Raw genomic sequence first — 23,016 nt, forward strand, 5'->3', positions numbered from 1 at the left:
GGCGCTAAATTGTTGCCCTTGTTGCCGCGAGGACACCCCTCCCGACGGCGAGTCAGGTGAAATGATATAAAAAGAGGGAACAAGGAGGGGGAGAATTGGCCAATTGAGAACTCCCACGAACGGGCTCAAGGTGATTGTAATTAAATAAATCAACCTGTGCGCTAAGCCCGCACGAAATGTCATCAAGCCTTTTGATGCCACTATTAAAGCGGGCCGCCAAAAAACGGCACGATTGCACGTGTAATTTCCCGTACTACCACCACACCCAGGCCCCTTCACCTCCACCTCCGATGCAGCATCGTTCTAGCATCGCTAGCTATCATTATCATTTTCGGGCGAGCAGGAATGTAGCCGGGCCGAGGGTTTGGCCGGTCGCTCATTAGGAGCGAACGGACCGTGATTTGAGCTTGCCGTGCGCCGTCGTTTCGTTTCGTTTGCCAAATTATGGTTTTGTGTGAAACTCAATCAAGATTATCATTTCGCCCGGAGTGGTGGTGCCTGCTTTGGCTCTTCCTGTCCCCCCGACTTCGCAGCTCATTTCCGGCGGGGGGGGAGCTGCCCAGACAAGCAAGAAATAAATAAACATGCGACCGAGTGGTAGCCAAGTTTTGACACATTTCCCCCCCTTCCATTGCTGGGTGCGGTTCGCGCGGTTTTATAGCAGGAAGAGCCCGCTGGAGGGGCATTACAGAATGTTGTGTATGTTAAAAACACAACCACACAAAGACACCAAATGGAGAGCGTTAGGAGTTTCTGGGGCTTAAACGCGAACCGCTGTTCTTCGGTGCGAACGATCACGTGCAATAAATACTTCTTACCAGCGAAAACAATGCACACACACACACCCATCAATTGGCGGGTTTTTTAGAGGGCATTTGGACGGTAATTACCATCCGATCAAACATCATACTTTGGATGATGGAATACTCGTTGAAATCCAGCCTCGACACCGTTCTTCCACTCAATTGCAGTTCGATATTTGATTTTAAACAATCTCCTTCAGTCACACACACAAACACACACACACGCGCATTTTGATTGATTCGCTCGGTTTCCCGTCCCTCGGCTGCTTGGCCGTGTTGGCGTGTCGTTGCGTGCTGAACAGAATTTCCCTCCGGAGATGAAAATCATCGTTCGAGAAAAACGCAACGAAAGACAGCAAACCCCATTTGACTCTGCCATAGCTCGCTGCCTGTCTGTGGCTGTGTGTGTGGCTGTGTGTGTGTGTGTGTGTGTGTGTGTAAACTGGTTCCCGATGACTTCTAGCCACCGTCGTTACGCCCGGCGGCTAGGAATTGATTTTTGATTTGGAATCTCCCGCCAAACGGGAATCGTTGTCGCGGGAAAGCGCGGAATGTGGAGCCCAACATCTCACTCACGGGCGAAATTCTTTCCCCCCCCCCTCCCACCACAGCTCAGCTTCCCATTCAAAAGGGGAGCTTGAAGCTGCTGCCGATCGGTGGAATTCAGTGTGACAAGCAGGAGGAAATGGACAACGCCCCAAACTGATCCCCGATCGTCCGGTCGCGCGCATAAATGTAGCTCCAATTTTCCCGCTTCCCATCTTCGACCGCACTCATCTGCTTTTGACCCCATCGGCCCCCATCATACCCCATCCTCTCCTCGGTCCACCTTTCCCCCCCCCCTCCCTCCATGCCACAGAGACGGAGACGGCGCACGGCACGGCGAGGCGATGATTAATATCCCGTCGAAACGCCTCGGATGACTGGACGGGATAACGAAAGCGTGTGAATAGCGCCATAAAACTGTCCGATTGCGGTCGTGAGTTCCTGCTGGAATCGGTCCCCCCCCCCCCCCCCGTCTGTTTGGAGGAGGGGGATTTTTGGGGGGGGGGGGGGGGGGAATTTCGAATCTAATCGGGGCTGATGGCAAATTGCGACACTGGCTTTGGTCGGTTTGTGACGCATTTTCAGCTAGGATCAGCTTTTCAGCAATTCCCGTTTTTTGTGAGATGCGCGTGTAACGTCTTCAGGTGAGGCGGGAAAGCAGGATTTCACATGAGACTACCGGCCAAACGCAAAATGTCGATCGCGTAGTTGTGCTTCAGCAGCGTCATAAACCGCACCAAAGAATGAAAAATCTCCCAATTGAATAGACTTATGGACCTCGGCGAAAGACACACACACACACACACACACACACACACACACACACACAACCCAGAGGCCGGCGTGAGTGCGTGATTGGGGCGATGCCGCTGCCAAGCGCAAACGGGGTGTGCTGAAAGAAAGGGCGAATCTAGCCCGAACGAGACGAGCCGAGATCCCAAGTACCCGAAGCGATCTAGAAGGCAACTGCCTGCAGCCGCGACTGCCCAAGACGACCACGAGAACACGGGAGGAAGGCAAAATGGCAGCATTATGGTTGAGTATTATCTTTTATTGCTGCCGCTCGCGCGCGCGCACTCTCTCGCGCACACACACAACCCGATCGATGAGATTCAACGCGCGCACACCCGACGGATGGGAGACTGATCGACGGCCTAGAAGACGGCGGTTCGTTGCCTGCGCGCTGTGCCGCTGAGCGCTGGGCAATTCTACCGCTACCGTGGAGGCCGCGGCCGCCGCCTGCCCAATAAAGCGTACCCACAAACGCATTTCACACTTGTGTTCTAAAAACCTTGCCTTTCCATCCCCCCAAACCCTCCTTTTGGTTTCGGTTTCGTCTCCCCATCCCCCGAACTGACAAAGGATGGAAGGAAAAATGGATGGAAATTGTGTAGGTTCATCGATCCTATCCTAGAGACACCGCGCCGATCGATTTGAGGCTGATTCTGCGCCGGATCGCATCGCGAGCGAACGCGAACACAGAGAGAAAGAAAGAGAGAGAGAGAGCTCATACCACAAACGTGAGAAGACAGCAGAAGGGATGGTCCCGTCCCGGCAAAGAACCGCGGCCGCGCATCCCAAACTTTCAGAGCTACAATTCATTGCCGTCCATCCGTCCATCCATCCATCCATCCATCCATCTATACGTCTTTTCAGCGCGAGCTAGCGCTTTAATTCTCTCCCGGGCCCCGGGTGTCTCGTCTTCGGGAAGGTGTTTTCCCGACCATGACGGTGTCTGCTGGCTGGCACTGCGCTACAGCCCGCCATCTCGTCAGTGCTGTGGCCAGTTTTCTGCGCTCTGCAGCGCATGGACAGCTCCGAACTAATCTCGAATGCAAACCACCCAGACCCGACCCGCGCTTGCCTAGATCATTTATACGATGGGAAGGAAAATCACGACTCACTCTGGACCCCTGGCAGGAGGGGGTGGAGGGCGGGGGGGGGGGAGAGCAATGCCGAAGCTGGGCAGAACTCGACGCGCCCGAGCGAGGTTTGCGGGCCTGTGCGATGACTGACTGATACCATTTCTTAATCATTTTCTACTCGCTCCGTTCGCCTCCTCGTGCTATCACGACCCGCCGGGGTGTTCGGGTGGAGGCAGAGAAGTGCGGAGCCGGGCCGAACGGACAGCATCTTGACATGGAGCGAAAAGGAATGTTTGCACTTAATGATAAACGAATGGGGAGAGACGGGATTGGGCCGGGCTGGGTTGGGGCGTTGCTTAGGCTGCAGGCACACTTTTCGGACACACTCTGTATGTGTGTGTGTGTTGCAATGAAGACTAGTAATTTGACTACCCATCTCATGAGTGATTGGGACAAAAGAATCTTTTAAAAATTGTCAGCAAGCTCCGTGTAATGTCCAACAAATCGATCCGCGATTGCTCGATTCACCGCGAAAAGAGACCAAAAAAAACCCCCCGGGATGGATAACGCAACGGTTAGGCTGGAGTGGCGGACGGTGGTGCACCGATACGAAAACATAATGAAGAACGAAAGCGTCGAGCATAATACAATGTGGGAGCAAGCAAGCAGGCAGGCAAAAAAAAAGCAAATAAATAGTTCCAAAGAAAGACAAACCGTCGTTCGGAAACTCACTCCGGCCCGGGTGTGGAAAGGGGGCGAATGAGGAAGAAGGGGGGGTTGGATCGGAAAGGAGGAAGGAACAAGAATCCCAACCAACCCGACCCGAACAGATTATGCGCAAAAACGTGAGGGCGATGCGGAGGAGAACACACCGCTGCACTGCACTGCACTGCCAATGCACACCACAATGTCGATCAAACTGCAATCCGCGCGCTGTGTGTAATGCTAACTCTCCGATCGCATTGTGTGCCCCGACACCGAGGAGGAAGAGGAGGAGGAGGATGAGGGGACCTGTGTGTGTGTGTACCAACCCGGACCACGACCGCCGCATGGCCTTCGCGAAACGACGCGAAAGGCGCAGGAGAGAAGAACAACCAATCGACAAGCGCAAACCGAGCGAACCTACCGTCCCGTCTTCCTCCCCGGATCCAGGCAAACTCCAACGATGGCGACGACGACGACGACGATGGAGGACTCTTCAGCGCTCCCTCCACCCTTTCCAGGCTCGCGGTTCGCCCAGGCAGCTCAAGCAGCTCAATATTTTGTGGGCAAGAAGATGAAAAAGTAATTCTGTATGTTATTGAATTCGACATATTAATGTGATAACAAAAATTTATACCATTCGGAACATAACGAGAAATGTCGGCTGAATGCTGCGAGAGAGCCTGCGTCGCCTGTGGACGACTGCACCGGGCTTGGAAAGGGGGCCCGGCGACGCGCAGCGAAGTGGACGAACCAACCGGACAACAGGCGGGCACAAGATCGAGCGACCGGGAAGCTAAAAATGCACCACCAGCGAGCGCGGCACACACCGACTCACACATTTGTACCGATCTCCGCGCGCAGCCGCCTCTCTCCTTTCCTTTCCCTTTGCTCTGCTTCACCACTCCGGACGGAACCAAGGGGACGAAAGGATAGCGATGGAAAACACTGTGTATAATAATAAGGAAATTAATAACAGCAGCAATATCAACAGCGTGCGGTGCGAGCGGAACAAGAACAACCACCCTGTGCTGCCGCCACCCTGCCACACAGTCCCTTACCCTTTACGGAGGAGGCAGCAGCGAGCAGCGCATATGCAGGTGGAGGAAGATCGGAACATACCGCTCCCAGTCGTCTCGCAGCATCTCTCAGTTGTCTTCCCCCCCTTTTCCCGATCAATTGCTGTTAGATTTTTGGGATCGCTCGGCGTTTGCTTCTTCTTCTTATTCTCGGTTTTCGATTGCATCCGGTTTTGGTGGGCCGTAGATATGTGCACCTCCGGTACAAGCAGATTCATCGAAAGCGACACACTCACAATATGCACTTGGCACTGCACACTTAGCATGGGGACTGGAATGTGACTGACGTGCGTCATTCTTGGGAAAGAGAAACAAAGATCAAAGTAGTCAAAGGGATATTGGATCGATTCCATCCCATCCGTTTGGATCCTTCCGAATAGCTAGTGATGGCTAGACATTGAAGAAGGTCCTTTCTGTGTTTTTGATTTTTTTTTTTTTAGTCGACGATGTCGATCAGATCAACAAACTCCTCGTACGGACGGACGGCTGCAAGCAACAACAACAGGCAAAAAAACGAGAAATACAATTTAACACTTCAAACCGTCGCCTTTAACCACTCCAAATATTCCATACTGATTCATCACTTCTCCACCAACCTCACCGCCTGCGTGCCTTGTGTGTGCTTTTTTCCCCTTCTCTCTCCCCAGATTCTTCGCCGCCCAACACCCCAATTGCCAATCCGCGGCCCGTGTGCAATTGACCCGCTTCAATTCGGGGGGGGGGAAGGAATCGAAAATTGACGCCAAAAGGGTGTGCGAAGTCGCACGGGCCGGGACCGAAACCGGAAAGAATGTTTGACGAAAAGGAGAACCGGGAATCCGGGGACCGCGGCTCGACTGTCTACTATGGCAAACACACACACACACACACGCTCTGGTTAAACTGGAACTCGCGCGCGCACTCCATCCCGCGGACAGGCCGGGCGGGCAGAGATTAAACGAAAACGTGGAATGTGGGGCTTGTAAAAACGCACCGGAGCCGTGTATCGCTGGACGGATGCGAGGGAGATATACGAGTACGCAATGTGTGTGTGTGTGCGTCTGTCTCTCGGCTGCCTTCACTTGTTCGCCGCAGTGCCACATATGTGCCTTGAAGGCGTCGCGTTACGTAGCAACGAACGAGATTAAGCCGGGCCAATCCTTCTCGCGCCGGCCCCGCTCATTCGCACATCGCACGAAGAACGCGACGGCAAGGGCAGAAGGCAGAGAGAGTGTACGCGGGCGCCAACTCGAGCAACGCAGGAGTCAAATTTAATTTTCAATCAACCATCACATACACACCACCAAGCGCTCGCCCGCGGCCAGAAACAATCAATTTACATCCACAAGTCCCCAGCGACGGTCGCGGCGGGTGACGAACAACAACAACAACAACAACAACAGCGGCGGGTGGAAGCAGCCGGGAGAGACTGCCGATTGGCCGGGCCATTTCGCTCGTGTAAACTCACCCATCTATCAGCAATCCATCTTGCCGTTCGCGTTGTGTTGTGTGTGCTCGGGGTCGAAAAAGTGAAACCATTTTCGGCGGGCGGGCATTATCAGCGGGCAATCGCGGGACGCGCGTAACGCAGCCGTCAATTCGAAGGTGTCGAAAACGGGCCAGCCCAAATATGAGCCGCGCTTAATCTCCATATAAATAAGGAAGGACAGAACAGAGGGGACGGCGCGATACAAGCGAACGCGTCGGCTTAACCGGTGGCAAGTGATCTGATTTTAATGATCCTCCAGATCCGGATCACTACCACACGTTTCCCCGCGCCGTCCCACGGGCGTTCATCAGCGTGCGAGATCTCTTTTGCGGCGGGTTCGGTTCGGTTCGGTCTGGTTACGTAACGCGCGCCTTCTCTTCGACGAATTTGCAGGACAATGGGTTGTAAGGGGGGGTACTACACCTCGACACCCGAACAAAAAACGGGCGCTTTAATCGGTCTTAATTTATTCATAAATCTAATTAATGAACACTTTCATTTTTCTGCCGTCGATGCTCGAGCCGATGCCGGGCCGACACTTCCATGAACGCGAGAAACTCCTCGTCCAGCTCGTCTCGCTCTTCCTCCTCTCCGGTGGTTCGTTCATGTCGCGACCGTTGATGTCGCTCTCCGCATCCTTCTGTTGCTGCAAAGAGAATGGGGAAAAAGGATTGGTTGCATATGCAGACGGAACCCATTCGTCTTGAGAGAAATAAAATTTATTTTATTTCTTCCCTTCCCCTTTCTTCTATTCGCCCATCACGCGTGTAACAGACACGCAAAACACGCAAGTGTGCGGGTGGCCAATGGAAAGGTGCTACAATGACTCGCGCATTACGCAATCCAATTCCAAGCCCCAATTCATCCCATTACGCTTCCGTTTGCATTCCCCCGAATAGACTCCTTTCACCAGCTGCTCCCCAAAGGCTTACCGTCCGTACTTTCATCCTCGGTGTCACCGAACGGATCGTCCTCAGCTAGATAATCCTGCTCGGAATCGCTACTGTCGGCTGCCTCCCTGGCAGAGCTGCCGCCGGCGGCCAGCACGGAACGCTTCAGGCGATCGTTTTCCGCTCTCAGCTGCTGGGCACATTGCTTCCAGTAGTTGGTTTGGTGCTTGGTGTGCCATTTTACCACCCGATGGTACGCTCGAATCCACATGTTCTGGGCATGCTTAAGACGTATATCGGAGCACGGATTCGTCGCAGGCAGGCGTCGCATCATAGCAGCGGCTGGATGTCGCGGGTCGTAGTGATGCTGTGCTGTACTGTGATGGTGCACCGTCCCTTCCTTCGCTTGCCAGAAGCGCTTAATCGTGCGGGCATTTTTCTTGCGCTTGCACTTTCGCTTGTTGCGGGAGCGAATCGTTTTATCACGCGACTTCCCGACGGGCACATTTTTGTACTCTACATCCAACACACGCTTCATGTTGGTTACTCAAGTTGCGTTGCTTGTGCAGGTAGGAAGGTTTGTCGATAATTTAATTTAACATCATTAGTTCATACAATTCTATGTTGTTTATTCCAAACTAAAGAAAGTACTATCACTAAACACACATTTGCTTATTCAAAGCTTCGTCTGATTGTGAGATTGTAAAACACTTTTTTGTGTGTTTCGTTTCTGCATCTGCAGCAAAATATAAACATTAAATAATAGATTGTTTACATCGCTGACAGCCTGACGGTGCCTAGTGGTTGGAATTTCAATATGGCGCTAGCAGGGGGATGGCATGAAATATTTCACAAATTTCAAGTGCTCAATTTTCAATTGAATAATGTAACGCACTGATTGATAATATTGATGATAACCTTTTTCGATTACAAATCATCAAATGAATCTTATGACGATAAAATAAATCGAAAAAGCACATTCTCACTTTCTCCACCATATCAATGTGAACTGTCACAATCGTATGTCATTGCCACCTGCATGAGCCAACCTCTTCCGATGCTATTCGAGGTGATGTTGTGACAACTGGAAGAGAACAAAAAAAACAAGAAAAACATTTCTATTGTTTTCTTATTGTTGCGTATGAGAACGAGTCAGCGTTTTGCATTCATTTCATCAGACAACGGCGTACGTCCTCAAAATAAATGCTAAAACGAACGAAATAAACAAAACCGTCTGCGACATTGTGCATCGAACTCGTGCAGCGATTGTGGTGACTACAATTTCTAATGCAGTTTCAAATCAGTCCACGTAATCCTCCGACTGGGGAGTTAATGCGTAGTGAGTGTGACTAAAAGATATCGCTCGGGAAGGAAAAGAGAACAAAAACGAGCCACTGCCTACCAAAAGGTGTCGTCATCAGGTCTGGCAGACAACGAACCACAGTCTCTCCCCACCCCTGCGTTTTCAAAGGACAACGACGACATGGACAACGAGAGTGGCATAGAGGTAAGCGTAACCGTTCGTGTGGGAGAGGGAAGGGGGGTGGGTCCATCCATTCGGGGGTCATCGTATGGGTGTCCTTGGAAAGTGACGGCAATTTTCACTTTTTGGTGCTAATGATTCCAAAATGTTGGTTCTTTCTTGGTGCAACCTACGGTGCGACACTACTCATCGGTGAGCAGGAAAAATTCATCCAAAACGGTGTGTTGCTGAAGAAAGCCAACGCTACCTACATCTCGGTGCTGAATGCGGAAGGCATCCTAACGTTTGGCCAGTGCATCAAGACGAATCTGCACGTGTTCGAGTGGAAGCCGGAAACGTGCGATATCACCGATTCCGAAAGTCTCGAAAGTGGCTGGTCGCTGGTCGATCCAATCTCTCGCCAGCCGTCTCCACAGCAACCAGCGCAACCTGCTTCGATAGCATGCCCGACGTCGACCGTCTCTGGAACGGGCAGTTCGCCGAGCAGTCGCGCCACCAGTGAGGAGCCCGCGACCGGTGCGCCAACAAAAGCCAAACTGTCCATTCGCGTGTTTCTGCGCGATCTGAAGGGTCTCGAAACGCACAAGGACGAGCTACGGTTCTACAACCACGACCACACCGTGCACAGTGTGTATCTGTTCCGGCAAACGTCCACCAGTGTGCTACTGCAGCTGCTGGAACGGTTTCGCTGCGTGCGCAAGAGCACACATCGCAAGAACTTTTACCGATGCATTGACGACCCGGACCAGGACAAGCTGCAGAAGTCGTTCTCCGAGCTCAACATTGCCGACATACGGGCTCGGCCACGGCCACGGCCGTACATGGATATGCTGTCGAAGCTTGCCAACGTGCAGCAAATCCTTCCCATACATCGACCGGCTTCTCAGAGCACGCTGCCGGGTGAGCTGCGGCTCAGTAACTTGAACGCCCGCGTCCAGGATGCAGCCGCGGATCGTCACTCAACGGACGAAAGTCACGGTGGTGTTCCTGTTACCGATAATGGCGAAACGAATGGAACGGAAACTAGAAAGCTTGCTCCACGGCCACCAGTACACCGAGGACTTCCCTTGGATGCCGGCACGTGGGAGGACGTCAAGTGCCCTAATGGATCCATCTCGGATCCGGAGCGTGTAAAAGAGATCATTTTCCGAGGGGTAAGTACGGCATGATCTATCGAAGAACAATTCCATTAATCAAACATCTCCTATCATTCAGGGCATCAAGCAAGATATACGAGCGGAAGTGTGGAAGTATCTGCTCGGGTTGGACGTCTGGGAGCACACCACCCAGCAGCGGGACGAGCGAAGGGCACACAAAACGCAGGAATACTTTCAAATGAAGTTCCAGTGGCTTACGATGACGCCAACGCAGGAGCACAACTTTACCGGCTACCGGGAGCGCAAGTGCCAGATCGAGAAGGACGTGAAGCGCACCGATCGGACGTACGAGTTCTTCGCCGGTGACGATAACCCGAACCTAGCCAAGCTGCAGGACATCCTGATGACGTACGTCATGTACAACTTCGACCTGGGGTACGTGCAGGGAATGAGCGATCTGCTCGCCCCGATCCTCAGCCTGGTGCAGAACGAGGCGGAAAGCTTCTGGTGCTTCGTGGGCTTCATGCACAAAGTCTTTGCCAACTTCGATATCGACCAGAAGGGCATGAAGCTGCAGCTCGAACATTTGCGCGTGCTGCTGTCGTTCGTGAACGAGCGGCTGTTCAACTATATGCGCGAAAACCAGTCGGAAAACATGTACTTCTGCTTCCGCTGGCTGCTGGTGTGGTTTAAGCGCGAATTTTCCAACTCGGACATAATGCACCTGTGGGAGGTGCTGTGGACCGGGCTGCCCTGTCCCAACTTCCATCTGTTCGTGTGCGTTGCCATCCTGGACCAGGAGATGGACGTGTTTATCGATGGGCAGTTTAGCTTCACCGAGATTCTGAAGCACGTGAACGAACTGTCCGGCAACTTGAATCTGGCGGCGGTGCTCGAGCAGGCCGAAAGCATCTATCTGCAGGTGAAGCAAACGCTGGACGCCGCGTCCAAAGAGTCGCACCACGAGCTGCGCAAAATCATTGGCGAACAGTTGTCCTCGAGCGAGGGAGGCACGACGGGCAACACCGATGAGGACGAGGAGGACGAGGAGGACAGTTGCATGTCGATCGTGAACGAGCGTTCGCCGGAGGAGAAGGAAATACTGCAACGAAAACTGGACGAGGCCTGTGACCTATCTTTAAGCTACATGTTTTTCTAAAGGGTTTTTTGGAATGCGCGAGGGAAAGTGTAACGATGTGACACCACACACACACACAGATAAGCACAGCACACAATTGTAGCCATTTGGGAGAGAGAGAATGTACAGTAAATTTGTTTATTGACGTTTTGTTACTTTCTTAAATGCACTCGCGCTTCTTTACGACCTTGCCGCCCGTTTGTTGGCTTTTGCAATCTTGCCTTTCAGCGATTTCACATCCAGCTGCGTGTCGGCCGAGTTGGCCTTGGCCGCCCTTCGGTTCGTTTCCTCCGGAGCCACAAAGTCCCGCTCGCGACGTTCTTTCTGCACGGTCGCGTCACGCTTCTCCTTGTCCACCTGTTCCTGTCGCTTTTTGGAGCGCTTCTGCTCGTCGGTGAGGAAGTACTCGCCCGATGCGAGCTGTTTGTCGATCTTGCTATCCTGCAGCGGTGGCGGGAACGGTGTGTATTCCTTCTTCTTCTTAACCACCTTCGGTTTGTTGCGTTTGGTGGTGTTCTTCGACTGGAAGCGGGGCAGAAAACGTTCCCAATTTTCCTCCCGCAGATTTTCGTCCTTCATCAGCTCGCGCTTGATCATGAGGGCTTTGATGTTGTAGATCGGGTGGATGTTTTTCATCGTCTCTTCCACCACCTTCCGTACGCACTGGAGGCCCTTGTACGGTCCAATCGCCGAGACGGTGGCACCCTGCACCAGCACGTAGCAGTTCGTAAGCAGCTCCAACGACTTTAGCGTACACCCGTTCGGACCAATCAGTCGGCTGCGGCGTTTGACAAACTTTTCCTTGTTCGCGACCAGGTTCTTCACCTTGATGATGTCGCAGCCAATCTCATCCTCCAGCACCTTGACCGCCTGTTCGAAGGGCACCGATCGGGAGAGCAGTTTGATGAGATCGCGCGCCTTCAGGATGATGTAGGGGTCCCACGTTTTGCGCGTGGTTCGCACGGTCATGTTGCCCAAGATGAGGTCCAGGTCCGCTTTGATGTGGTGTGTACCGAGTGCCTTCACGACCAGGGGCCAACATTCTTTGATGTACTTTTCGCGATACTTTGGAAACAGGCAGGAGAACGAGCTCTCCTCCAGCAGCCCGTTGGGGTTGTCTTCTGGCTTGAATTCGGGAATTTTCAACAACCACGCATTTTCCACCGGCCCATCGAAATGCTCAATACCTGCGGTCTGATCGCCGGCATCGGATTCCGAGTCGCTCATGGTAATTTATCACTTTTATTCACGAAATAGTACGGAAAGTGCGGGCAGCACAACAAAACGTGCGTGTTATTTTTTTAATGATATTGTGACATTTTGAGTTTGACAGTTCGCCCTGGGTTCGTTCGTTTTTCGCCGCATCGTTTTCGAACAGTTTCGAGCAGCACGAGCGCGCTCGAGCACTTTTGACAGATGCAGAAATAGAAAAAAAAGAAAAGCATACGGAGCGGAATTGTTTGCTGGTTTGTTTGTGGCTTTCCTTGAAATAAGTGCAAAATCTCTGCAAATCTTCGTCATCATGCTGATCAAAGTGAAGGTAATGCGGTTTGTTAGATGCCCGGGAGAACGTTAAACATGCTCAAACGATTGATTTTCCCCATTCTGGTGCCCTGTTCGCGACCTTGCATCACCCGGAAACTGTTGGGGCCGCCGTTCGCGCAGACCCTGACCGGCAAAGAAATTGAAATCGACATTGAACCCACGGACAAAGTGGACCGGATCAAGGAGCGAGTGGAAGAGAAGGAAGGCATCCCCCCGCAGCAGCAGCGGTTGATCTTTTCCGGCAAACAGATGTAAGTTTTCTCCGGATGCCCGCAGCAAAAACGAACGCTGCGTACCATGTTGTACGATGATCTCATCCGGGGTATTTGTACTCTTTTGTAGGAACGATGACAAAACCGCCCAAGACTACAAAGTCCAAGGAGGGTCCGTGTTGCATCTGGTCCTTGCTTTGCGTGGAGGGTTGCTGCTGTGAACTGGCCAAGATGGACTAGATTGGCGTTCCGCGGACAGTTGCGCGGGTCCGGATTACTGTGGTGTGTCTCTATCGTCTCATTGTTTTGCTTAATGCTATTGATTTGGAAATGTGTCACTGAATAAAACCACGACATAATCAATCAAAGAGCGGGAATTTTCATTGTTGGGCGGCGGATAAACATGTAGTTTTGATGATTTTGCAAAACATCATTCGAGACAAAACCCTCGAAATAGCCTTACTGCGTCTCACTCTAAGCGTATGCTTGTCTCGCTCTCAAGCTAAGGATTTGACAGACGGCAGAAGGCATGAATCCAAACAAACATGTTTATTATTGTTTCAGAATCTCTGGCTGCTGGTAGAAAGTTGTTCCTCCGCTTGTTAGAATTACGAATACAATAGGAGTTTATTGCCTAAGGCACGTGGAGTAATTGTTATTGGAATGGAGATTAAAGCGCTTCGCGACGTGATAACAAGCACGGCCAATTTGAAGCCCAAGGGTAAGACATCCGGTAACCACGCTATGGCCATGTGGCTGATCATCCTTTCCTTTCCTCGTAGATATCACGCTACCCAAGCTTGAAAAATGTTTACAATCAATACAATCCTGCCCATTTCCTACGGAAGAGCCAAGCACCGATATACTGTGGAAAGTTGCTGTGCAGTACTGTGCCGTACTGACGGAATTTGCAGTCCAAGGGCTGGTGGAGAAGCAAAACCCAACGGCCGAAAGTGACGAAGTGATAAACTTACACGATCAGGCACAATACCTTACCACGATCGATCTTGTGCGCCAATTCACGCTCCATCTGTACCTTCCCCGTGAACTGCGTGGCGTATCCAAATGTGAAGCCCAGCTGATGGTGAAGCTAGAAGAGCAGGAACGTGTGCGAAGGCTCACCTACTGCACGGCCCAATTTCGACGGGTGTTTGAAACGAAACTGTTAGCTCTTCATCCACGACGATGTCTAGCAGACACTGTGATCGATTTTTTAGCAGCCAGCTATAGCCTTGCGAAAACTACTTTAATGCAAAACAATAGCCTCCCGGCCTTTCCCAGGGAACACATGTTTAGAAGTTTGCTGGTGATCAAAGGCTCCCCGGGATTGCCCCTGGAACTGGCAAAAGCACTACACAACGATTTGCTAAACCTCACGGGTGAACCGGGTGGCTTTCCTGTGCTCTGTAGGATCCTGCTTTCCGGCGATCAAACAAGCGAAAGTGCCCCATCATGGCGTAAAGGTGAAGTGATTGCAAAGATTGTATCCAGCAAAGGGCACACGAAAAAGTTCTACCGGCAGGTACTATCCGACTGCTTCGAATTCTACCATTGGGCCGTGCAGCAAGACACCCAAGAGGCGGTAACGTACGCGACCATCTGCATCGAATGTCTCAAGCGATTTATGCAACTGCCAGCTCCATATCGGGAACTGCATGCACGCATCGACGAGTACTTCTTCCGAAGTTTTCGAGAGCTTGCCGCCCCCCAGGAATTGGTGGCCGGATGCGTGGTGCAGGAGCGATTAGGATTGTTGAGCAATTTGCTCGAATGCAACATGGCTTTTACGGGATCTACAGTTAGCTCCTTGCCATCGTCTTTGCTTGTGCCTTATCTACCGATCTGCCTAAAGCTGCTGACGATGCTTCCACCCGCCTGCGAAGGGCACACGTATCTGCACAATTTAATCGTATTCTGTTTGAGCAATCGTACGAAACAAGAACTGACAACGATTTTAAATTCGCTGTTGCTCAATCGGATAGAAGGAGACGTTGGAAAGTATCAGCTGCATCCAAGAGTGATATACAAATGCTCTGAAAACGACACCAACTACAGTTTGCAGATTGGACCCGCTACCAGTGATCAAGAATCCGACACAGAAAATCTACTTCCAATATTGGTTGACGTGCTGAAGGCCTCCAATCGAAACCTGTTGCTGTACGATGTCTTCCTTACACTGCTTAGCGAGCTATTGGCAGGCACGTGGACGGGCAGCTCGCACGAACCCGAACCTCTGTTGGATGGCGTGGAACGTGACACTCTGCTCTGCAATCGCTTCCACCAAAAGTATACGCTCATTCAATCGCTGATGGATCTCATTAGCCACAAACACTTCCACAGCCAATTGTACGACAATCCGAAGGAGGTTTTGACCATCCTAACCGCATCGCTAACGAAAGCCATCGATACTACGGAGTGTAGTGCCCGACAAAATTCCGACATCTTGGAGGTTGTTCTATCGATTTTCCAGGAATTTTTGCAACGCATCCGCAATCGGTATGATGTGGCCGACATTTTGAAGCTTCTTCTGCGGTATCGCAATTCGGCGAGCTGTAGCGATGCACTAAAGGTACAAATCGATCTACTTTGCCACGGACCATCGACTTCCGAACACGATGATCTCTCAGAATCGCCCTGCCTGAATGCGCTTAGTCTCTGTTCGGACCAGCAACCGTACTGCAAGGTGTATGGAACGACCCTGTTGCTGAAGCTATTGAAAGAACGCGATCCCGAAACGATTGCCCAGCGACATAAAATCTTAATACTTGCACTGGTCAACTTACGCGACGAGGAAAGCTATGCGTTCCTGAACTCCGTGCGATTGCTTGTGGCACTTTGCGACGTGCTGGAGGCGGAAGTCGTCGACGAGCTAGTGAAGGAGTATCTTAATGAGAGCAATGAAATTGATTATCGTCTTAAGATAGGCGAAGCGACGGTTAAGACAGTCGAAACGTTGGGTCCGTTTGCGGTCCGTTATCGCGATACGTTGCTGAATTGCTTCCTAACCGGCACGCGCAACGCTGTGGATGAGTTCCGCACATCGAGCCTGTCGAACGTTGGAAGCGTTTGTCGGATTCTTTCCTACCAGGTGCATCACTTTTTCTATGAGGTATGTTCATTGTGTTGTCTTGTGTTTGTGTAGCCGTTAATACAGTGTTCAATTCCTACCTCTTATCAGCTCTTTACCGGTATTAAATCAATCGTGGAAACGGATAACTATCTCCCGGCGAAAAGGGCTGCAATTTTGGTGCTGTCACAGCTGCTCGAAGGAATCGATGGGCTGATGGACTTTCAGGAATATCTACTGTTAATCTATAGGTTTTTGAAACATGTCATCGCTACGGACAAAGATGACGTTACCAAGCTGCAGGCGGCCGTTGCGCTGGATCATTTGAAGGCAAAGACGAAAGACTTTCTGCAGATCAATCCGGACGAGCTGGAGAGGCGTATGTTTGGGAGAGTGATCTAATTTCTTGAATATATACGGTACGAGCGCACGGTATGAAGAATCGTGTTTATATACCTTTGTGTCCGAAGAGCATTATCCTACGTCATCCGTTCCCTATAGTTAACATGCGCTGTTTGACCTTCTATTTTTCAATCCCCTTCCGCGGCTTCCGAAGGGATGAACAGGAAGGGGGTTTTCCAGTTCAAGTCTGACCCTTCTTTTCCTTTTCTGGTAGCTGGTGGCAAAACCGGAATGGTATTAAAGCAATCCTTCAAGATATCTGACCCTCGCTGTCTAGAATAGAGCTAGCGGTCCTTTTTTACGCGCAGAGTTTGTTTGTGCATCCTTGTTGACAGACCAGGAATCCTTTTGATCTGTGTGCAGTCCCAAGTTGCTGGTCAATCGGTCAATATGACCAGTTATGGCCAATAGGGTGAGTAGAGACCGTATGTAATGTCTTAAGTAAGGTGAAACAGGACGCAAACAATCAGTTCGATCAATGAAACAGTACCTTCATTCTATGGGAAAAACAACAGGAGTAGTCTTCACATTTTGTCAGTCACCCTTCGCCTTCCACTAATGAAGTGGAAAATCGAATCATGTGTGAACCTACAGGCGATAGTACAATAAAACGGCACGCACTGTAAAACGAGTCAATTTGGGGAGGTGGTGCAAGTCTCTGTAAAAAAAGTAACAAAAAAAAGGTTTAGACGGAATGCGCTTTCTACGAGAACTAGCATCTGTTAGTAAAAAATATTACATGAGAATAATACATCCTCCTTTAATTAACGATAATGTAGAATTATAATATCGTGAAGTGTAACTCTTTTTTCTTGCCTGTCCCCAGTTGCGTCGCGTGACTCTGGGGTTAAATCATTGCAGATGATCCGTTTCCCGCGAGAGAGAGAGAGAGAGAGAGATAGTGAGTGAGTGAATGCCTTGCCCTAGGGAACACTTAGGCGTAATTTATAACGGGCAGTGTGCGTTATTTTTCACAATTACTGTGACTTGTTACTCCACACATGGAGTAACATTCCGCCCGTAACCGGAGACAAATTAACCAAACTTGCACACACACACATTAGATTGGACTGAACAGTGCCGGCCATGAGAAGAGCATTGCTTTGGACAGACGATGCTCTGAAATACCGGCTAAAGTGGTTCAACATTAACTGAATTAGACATGGTCAAGCAGGTTGTTTCGCGGTTTAAAGAACGGTTCTCACCGAACACTCCGCATTCATTTACATCCTTGCCAAACCCGTTGCCATTTTTCACACAGATGCTGTCCACCACCACCACTGCGACGTTTTGAGCAGAAAGGGAAAATCGTACGGGAAAGTGTCCCTCCGTACTGCACACGACGGGCATCCCGGACTCCCAGAACAATGCCGACAAAAAGAAACATACAAGAGAGCGTGTTCTATGCAAAGGTGTGGAAAAGCACGTCCTTTCGTCCCCGGCCGGAAGGTTGTGCTGTGCATATGTGGGTGTTTTTTTGTGTTTCTCGCTTTTTTGGCAACATGTTGTTGTGGTCGTGCTCTTGGCTTTGCTTTTGTTTTGGGGAAGAGTTTTTTTTGGTTCGTTGTTCCGCTGCTGATCTGACCACTGACCACAAAAAACCACAACATGGAAGCAACAACCATGCGATGGGAGATCTACTCTGCTAGTGCAAAACCGTCCATCTCCCCCATCGGTTGGTGGGAAAGATTCGCTCCAGAAGGTCCGGCAAATGGCCGGCAGCTGAAAAAAAGGACACACGCGAAAGTGAGAAAAAATTACCCTCCCAAGGGCGGTTTATCCTTCCGTCGTAGTGGCGTAGAAGCGCGAGGAACCAGTGTTCACAGCACAGGAAACAAGATACCTCTTCGTTTTTTCGCCACACACAGAGGAACGTAGCACAAAACCCAACCAACACGAAGAGTTTGATGGCGTCGACACACACACGTTTGCGGATTTTTCGATCCTTCTTCTTCATTCTCTCCGGTCAGCCGTGGTGGTGGTAGGGTAAAGCATCGGATTTATGGTTTTATTTGATTTTAAATAGAAGCAAATGAAGATAAATGCGACTCCGCAGACCACACTGACCGCAAGCAAGCAAGGTTCGCTAGTGGACCGGCGGATAAAAAAGCAGGACGACTTCGAGTGAAAGCGGAACAGAGCTGCTACTATTAGAGACAGTGGAAAATGGGGATGAATATTGGGTGTAAAATAAGCATATCATCATCATGCTGTAGCATTTTTAATTGTTAATGTGCAAGAAAAGCAAATCCACTTTGTCTCAGTCTCAGGAAAAGAGCTTTAAATATTTAAACCCAAAAACCGTTAACGAAACGTGGCTCAGATTGTGGCGCGCAAGATAAGCTCATTCATTATTCTCGCCCCGTTTCCGATTCTCCAACTCGATGGTAAAATCCGATAAGAAAGAGTAAAAATCGACGAAAAACAACCTGTCTTTTGGTCGCGACTTTACGCAACACAAGCACTCCGTTTCTTATCACACCAACAAACTACACCAGGCGTACACTTTGCGCCACTCCGGAAGAGGATACGCAGCAGCAGCATCAGCAGCAGCGATGGAGGAGCGAAAGCAGCAATCTAGTTGCCCGCCGCGAACACAAAAATGGCGTGCCGGTGATGGTGGCGGTGCTGGTGTGCACCACTTTTGAGGCAAAGTTTTGTAAGTTTCCTTGCGAACTTTTTACCCCCTTTACATCCTCTTTCTGCAGTTTTGCTTGCCTTTCTTTTCGCACCAAGCCTCGCCGAGGCTCATTTGCGCCTTCTGCTCTTATCCATTTTAATAGGCAACACTCGTTAGCGTCTCGTTGGCATCGTTCCTGCAAATGAGACCCCAAGCCCCCCTCGGTTTCCTCCCTCCCTTCCATCCCTCTCCACCCATCGCAAAAACACTGGGCCAACGCTTGAGTTACGATAAAAGTCGTAAAAACTGTAAGTTTAATGAGAAAATTATATATATTTTTCTCGTAAAAGGTTGGAAAAGTTTCCCGTGCCAAGTTGAGGCTGATGACGCAGAGCAAAGCAAGAGAGAGAGAGAGAGCACTTGGAGGCCACCCGAGGCCGCCCAGCCATGTTGGTGGTGGTTTCGTGAATTTTGTATAGTCTCATTTCCATTAACCTCGGGCAAAAGTTTACCATGAATCTCGCTGCTGACGCGGAGAACGCAAGAATAAGCAGAGACGCCAAGTAGAAGCTTCCGTTCCGTTGGCGTTGTGTTCCTTGAGATGGAAAAAGTTATCACAAGCAGTTTGGAGTTCTATTTAAAACAAAAAAAAAAAGGCTGTATAAAGCAGACAGACCACACCATACCATATGTACAAAATCATAATTCCAATAGTCTTTACAATAAAGGAACCGGCTTCCGAGTACCCATACCCGTAAGAAAATGAGAGAAAATGGGAAGAACAACATTGGGTAGGCTAAAAACGATGTGCGGAGATAATTGAATTGGAAAAACGAACATCGCAAACATCGTGGTAGAAGCGTAAAAATTTTAAAGCACAAAAGGGCCGCACAAAATCATTCGGCTGAGAAAGTCATTTTAACCCATCAAGTAGTGTGTATGTGTGCATGAGATAGAGAGAGGGGGAAATGTTAAAAGACTTTTAAAATCACAACCTTCTGTTATGTAAATATAAATTTGCAAACGACACGCAAGAGTGTATTCAATTGTATTATTTATTTTTGGGAGATTATTAACAACTCTGCAAGTGTGCATGTTGTACACCCAAGGGTTAAGCGGTTGCGAGGCGCGCTGGATGGACGGAAAAACGGAAGAAATGACTGCATGGCTGGCGTCGTAATGGTGTGCATGAGCATGCGAAGGAAAATTTTATAATTATATAAAAATATGAATAAGAGAAGCATTCCTAGCGCTGAGGGGAGAAAAGTCTGTAAAAGTGGTATTCATTTTTTCTGTAAACCCCAAACCCCCTCCGGAAGAAAGGTAAGTACACACTGCTGCAGCACAGCTTCAACCTTCGCTTCGATTGTAGTCCGGGAGTATTGTTCTGTGGGTGGAGCTGGGGAGTGGTTCAAGCTGATGCTGGGTTCAAAATTCTTCAGCACAGAGCTAGAAAGCGGAATTACGAGCAAGGGAAGCATTTTTCTATCCACCAATGAGGAAATAACAGGAGATGCTGAGAAGAGAGCAAGAGAGTGTGGGGTGGAATAGGGTTTGGTGGATACTTGAATGGGGTGGTAAGAAATTTGAGTACGATTACTCACTCGGCAAAGCAAAGCAAAGCAAAGGAGGGATACAACGAGGTGAAGAACTATGACTTTTTAATGAGCAGATCCTTTCCCTTCGGTTTGATCCCATTGCGTCAGATTACACACAAACACACACATACACTGCTTACCTTTTCACAAAAACTTCCTTCACAGGGAAGACATATTTTATATCATTTAAGGTCTTTGGAGTGTAAAACGATAAGGAATGGGTGGTATTCTAAGGGGAAGTTTATGTATGCTAAAGGTGAACTGTAAGATTTGGTTGCACGAATGCTTATATATCTTCTATATCTGCTTGGTGTTACAAAAGATGACTGATGCATCATGACTTACATTAAGCAGGCTTAACAAAATGGTGTTAGTGGGGGGGGGGAGCTGGACCCCACTCGCTCTTTCCAATGGTTTGCTCTTCCTAGGAAAAGCATCTACGCCATCCATTTAGCTGAGGACGAAAAAGGATGAGGAAGTAATTTGTTATCCTACAAGAAGTGAAATATCATTTCTTAGCTCTTCGTTCATGCTAAGTAATCTCCTTTGAACCGCAGCCCGTTTTCCAGCACCCACCAGTGGCGCACCTTCCGTTCTGGCCGTCCCCCTCCATGGTTTGTTGCTGTGTTAGCACAAGCGCCACCATCATCTTCAGCATCAGCATCATCATCACCATGCCAAGGAGCATTAGCATTCTGAAACCGTTTCTCAAGCTCCTCTCCTCCCCCCCCCCCCCTCTTTTCCTCATCCTCATTGTGCGGATCCATTTTTACACAACTCACTACACAAAAAAAACACACACATTTAAACCTGCTCTTCGTATGTGCCGTTTCGTGTTAGCTTTCTTAAGATGTTACAGAAGCTAAAAATCGATAAACAATCTTCCCAGTGTTAAGTATTTTCTTACGCAGCGGCAGGCGGAGGGCAGCTGCGGAACAGCGAGTCCAGTCCGGCCCCGGCCCCGGCCTCCCGGGATCTTGCCGAGAATCGTTAATTTATGACTTAAGATTAAGATGAATGATTTTGCGGCGATAAATGGCGCTCAGACAAATGAGCAGATGAAACGTGTTTTGCCTTGTTTGGCCGGTTTTTTTGATGAATTTTAGGTGATTTGGCGAGAAAAGGCGAAGAGAGAGAGTGGGAGCGTGGGAGAAAGGGCGGGATGTTTACTTGACGGAATATTTTAAAAGATTAATATGAAAACTCTGCTTGAGTGTAAAAGGGGTAAGGAGAGTATGCGAATCGCTTGTCTGCTTTTATATGTAAGATTATGCAAAGAGGTTTTAGTGCTTCTTGAATATTAACTACCACGGAAGTTAATATTCAAGAAGCATTTTAGAATATGAAAAAATGATTGAAATGATACTTAGAATAGTTTGAAACATAAATAAAATAATCCATATCATATCACATAGCAATGAATCAAAAAGGTTGTACATAAAGATGAAAAAGGAAATCCAAGCAGTTGATTGGTACATCGCAACACTTTTCCATTAGTTGGACGGTAAAAATAACTAATCGTGAAAAAATCCTTTCGCGCTTAATGGAAAGCTATACACTCACACACACGTGTACGGAAAGGTACGCAAGCGAGACGGAGCGCATTGCGCGTAAGGAGGTGAAAACGCGAACGAGCTACACGCAAACGGTAGCAGCAAAGCGAATGTAGTAGTACTGCAGAAGAGGGGTAGGAGGAAAACAAAAAGAAAAAACGATAAAAATTTCTCTATAAAACTCCCGTCCCGTAGCGCGTGCTTTTCCCCGTTGCCGGGAACAGGGACGACAAAGCGAAAAGGTGACGCCATCGTCTTCGTAACAGCGCCACTGACGAAGCGCCACACTATTTAAATTGCGCTATCACCGTGCTTGCTGGCTGGCTGGCTGGCTGGCTGATGAGGGTCGACCGGTACCGTGTACCGGTTGGTTGCTGGCGAGAGGGAGAGGGTTGAAAATCGTGCCCGGATATCTACTTTTTTCCAACCCCTGCCGTTGTCCCATTTCCCGATTATTTCTCATTTCGCCATTTCGCTCCCACGCCCTCTTTTCTCACGTTGAGCCCGGGCACGACACCCTACTCAACTCGCAGCACCATCCCACCCACCCGCGGCGTTACTTCTTCCACTTGGCATCGCGCATACTTTCTTCTCATTTGCTGGCAGCAGGACTCTTCTCGGCCATGTTGGCTGCCGACCACCCCCTCGAGGGGGATTGGCTCAAGCTTCAGGCGCGCGCGTTCTCCTGTGTGTGTGGTCGTGTTTGCCATACTGTGTGTGTGTGTGTATGTTTCTTTTTTTTGCGTGTTTCCTTTTCCGCTCGCTATTATCTTTGCTCTCGTTGCACCAACACCTCCCCACCCCATCCCACCCCACGTTCTAGCAACGATCCCAGGGAAGAAAAAGTTTTGTTCGAGGAAAATTGCTCTATTTCGCTATGCGCAACGAGAGAAAACTCGTGCGATCGTTAAACGAGCCAGCGATAACGAGGTATCGCACTCTCGCAGA

General features: G+C 49.7%; 5 protein-coding genes across 6 annotated transcripts; 3 read left to right on the plus strand and 2 right to left on the minus strand.

The window, feature by feature from the left end:
- Positions 1-6,865: 6,865 nt before the first annotated feature.
- LOC3291613 (uncharacterized) lies at positions 6,866-8,128 on the minus strand. Of its 2 annotated transcripts, none has more exons than XM_061655104.1 (2): positions 7,396-8,128; positions 6,866-7,103 (listed from the first exon to the last, which is right to left on the minus strand). In XM_061655104.1, the coding sequence occupies exons 1-2, from the start codon at positions 7,889-7,891 to the stop codon at positions 6,946-6,948; spliced, it is 654 nt and encodes a 217-aa protein (XP_061511088.1). In that variant the 5' UTR covers positions 7,892-8,128; the 3' UTR covers positions 6,866-6,945. The 2 variants fall into 2 exon arrangements, with proteins under 2 accessions (XP_061511088.1, XP_061511087.1); XM_061655103.1 differs by having other exon boundaries at positions 6,866-7,109; positions 7,396-8,125.
- A 257-nt stretch (positions 8,129-8,385) lies between these two features.
- Positions 8,386-11,236, plus strand: LOC1278047 (TBC1 domain family member 17). Its single transcript, XM_061655102.1, has 3 exons — positions 8,386-8,860; positions 9,037-9,990; positions 10,052-11,236. The coding sequence occupies exons 1-3, from the start codon at positions 8,837-8,839 to the stop codon at positions 11,090-11,092; spliced, it is 2,019 nt and encodes a 672-aa protein (XP_061511086.1). The 5' UTR covers positions 8,386-8,836; the 3' UTR covers positions 11,093-11,236.
- LOC1278046 (KRR1 small subunit processome component homolog) lies at positions 11,178-12,402 on the minus strand. The gene has a single exon (XM_317574.4). It carries the CDS (start codon positions 12,296-12,298, stop codon positions 11,252-11,254), a length of 1,047 nt encoding a protein of 348 aa, XP_317574.4. The 5' UTR covers positions 12,299-12,402; the 3' UTR covers positions 11,178-11,251.
- A 75-nt stretch (positions 12,403-12,477) lies between these two features.
- On the plus strand, positions 12,478-13,196 carry LOC1278045 (NEDD8). Its single transcript, XM_317573.4, has 3 exons — positions 12,478-12,611; positions 12,737-12,867; positions 12,959-13,196. Exons 1-3 carry the CDS (start codon positions 12,594-12,596, stop codon positions 13,047-13,049), a joined length of 240 nt encoding a protein of 79 aa, XP_317573.3. The 5' UTR covers positions 12,478-12,593; the 3' UTR covers positions 13,050-13,196.
- A 156-nt stretch (positions 13,197-13,352) lies between these two features.
- Positions 13,353-16,330, plus strand: LOC1278044 (transport and Golgi organization protein 6). The gene is made up of 3 exons (XM_317571.5): positions 13,353-13,549; positions 13,611-15,937; positions 16,007-16,330. Exons 1-3 carry the CDS (start codon positions 13,492-13,494, stop codon positions 16,295-16,297), a joined length of 2,676 nt encoding a protein of 891 aa, XP_317571.5. The 5' UTR covers positions 13,353-13,491; the 3' UTR covers positions 16,298-16,330.
- The last annotated feature ends 6,686 nt before the right edge of the window (positions 16,331-23,016 follow it).

Source organism: Anopheles gambiae, chromosome 3 (assembly GCF_943734735.2).
Source record: "Anopheles gambiae chromosome 3, idAnoGambNW_F1_1, whole genome shotgun sequence".
NCBI lineage: Eukaryota > Metazoa > Arthropoda > Insecta > Diptera > Culicidae > Anopheles > Anopheles gambiae.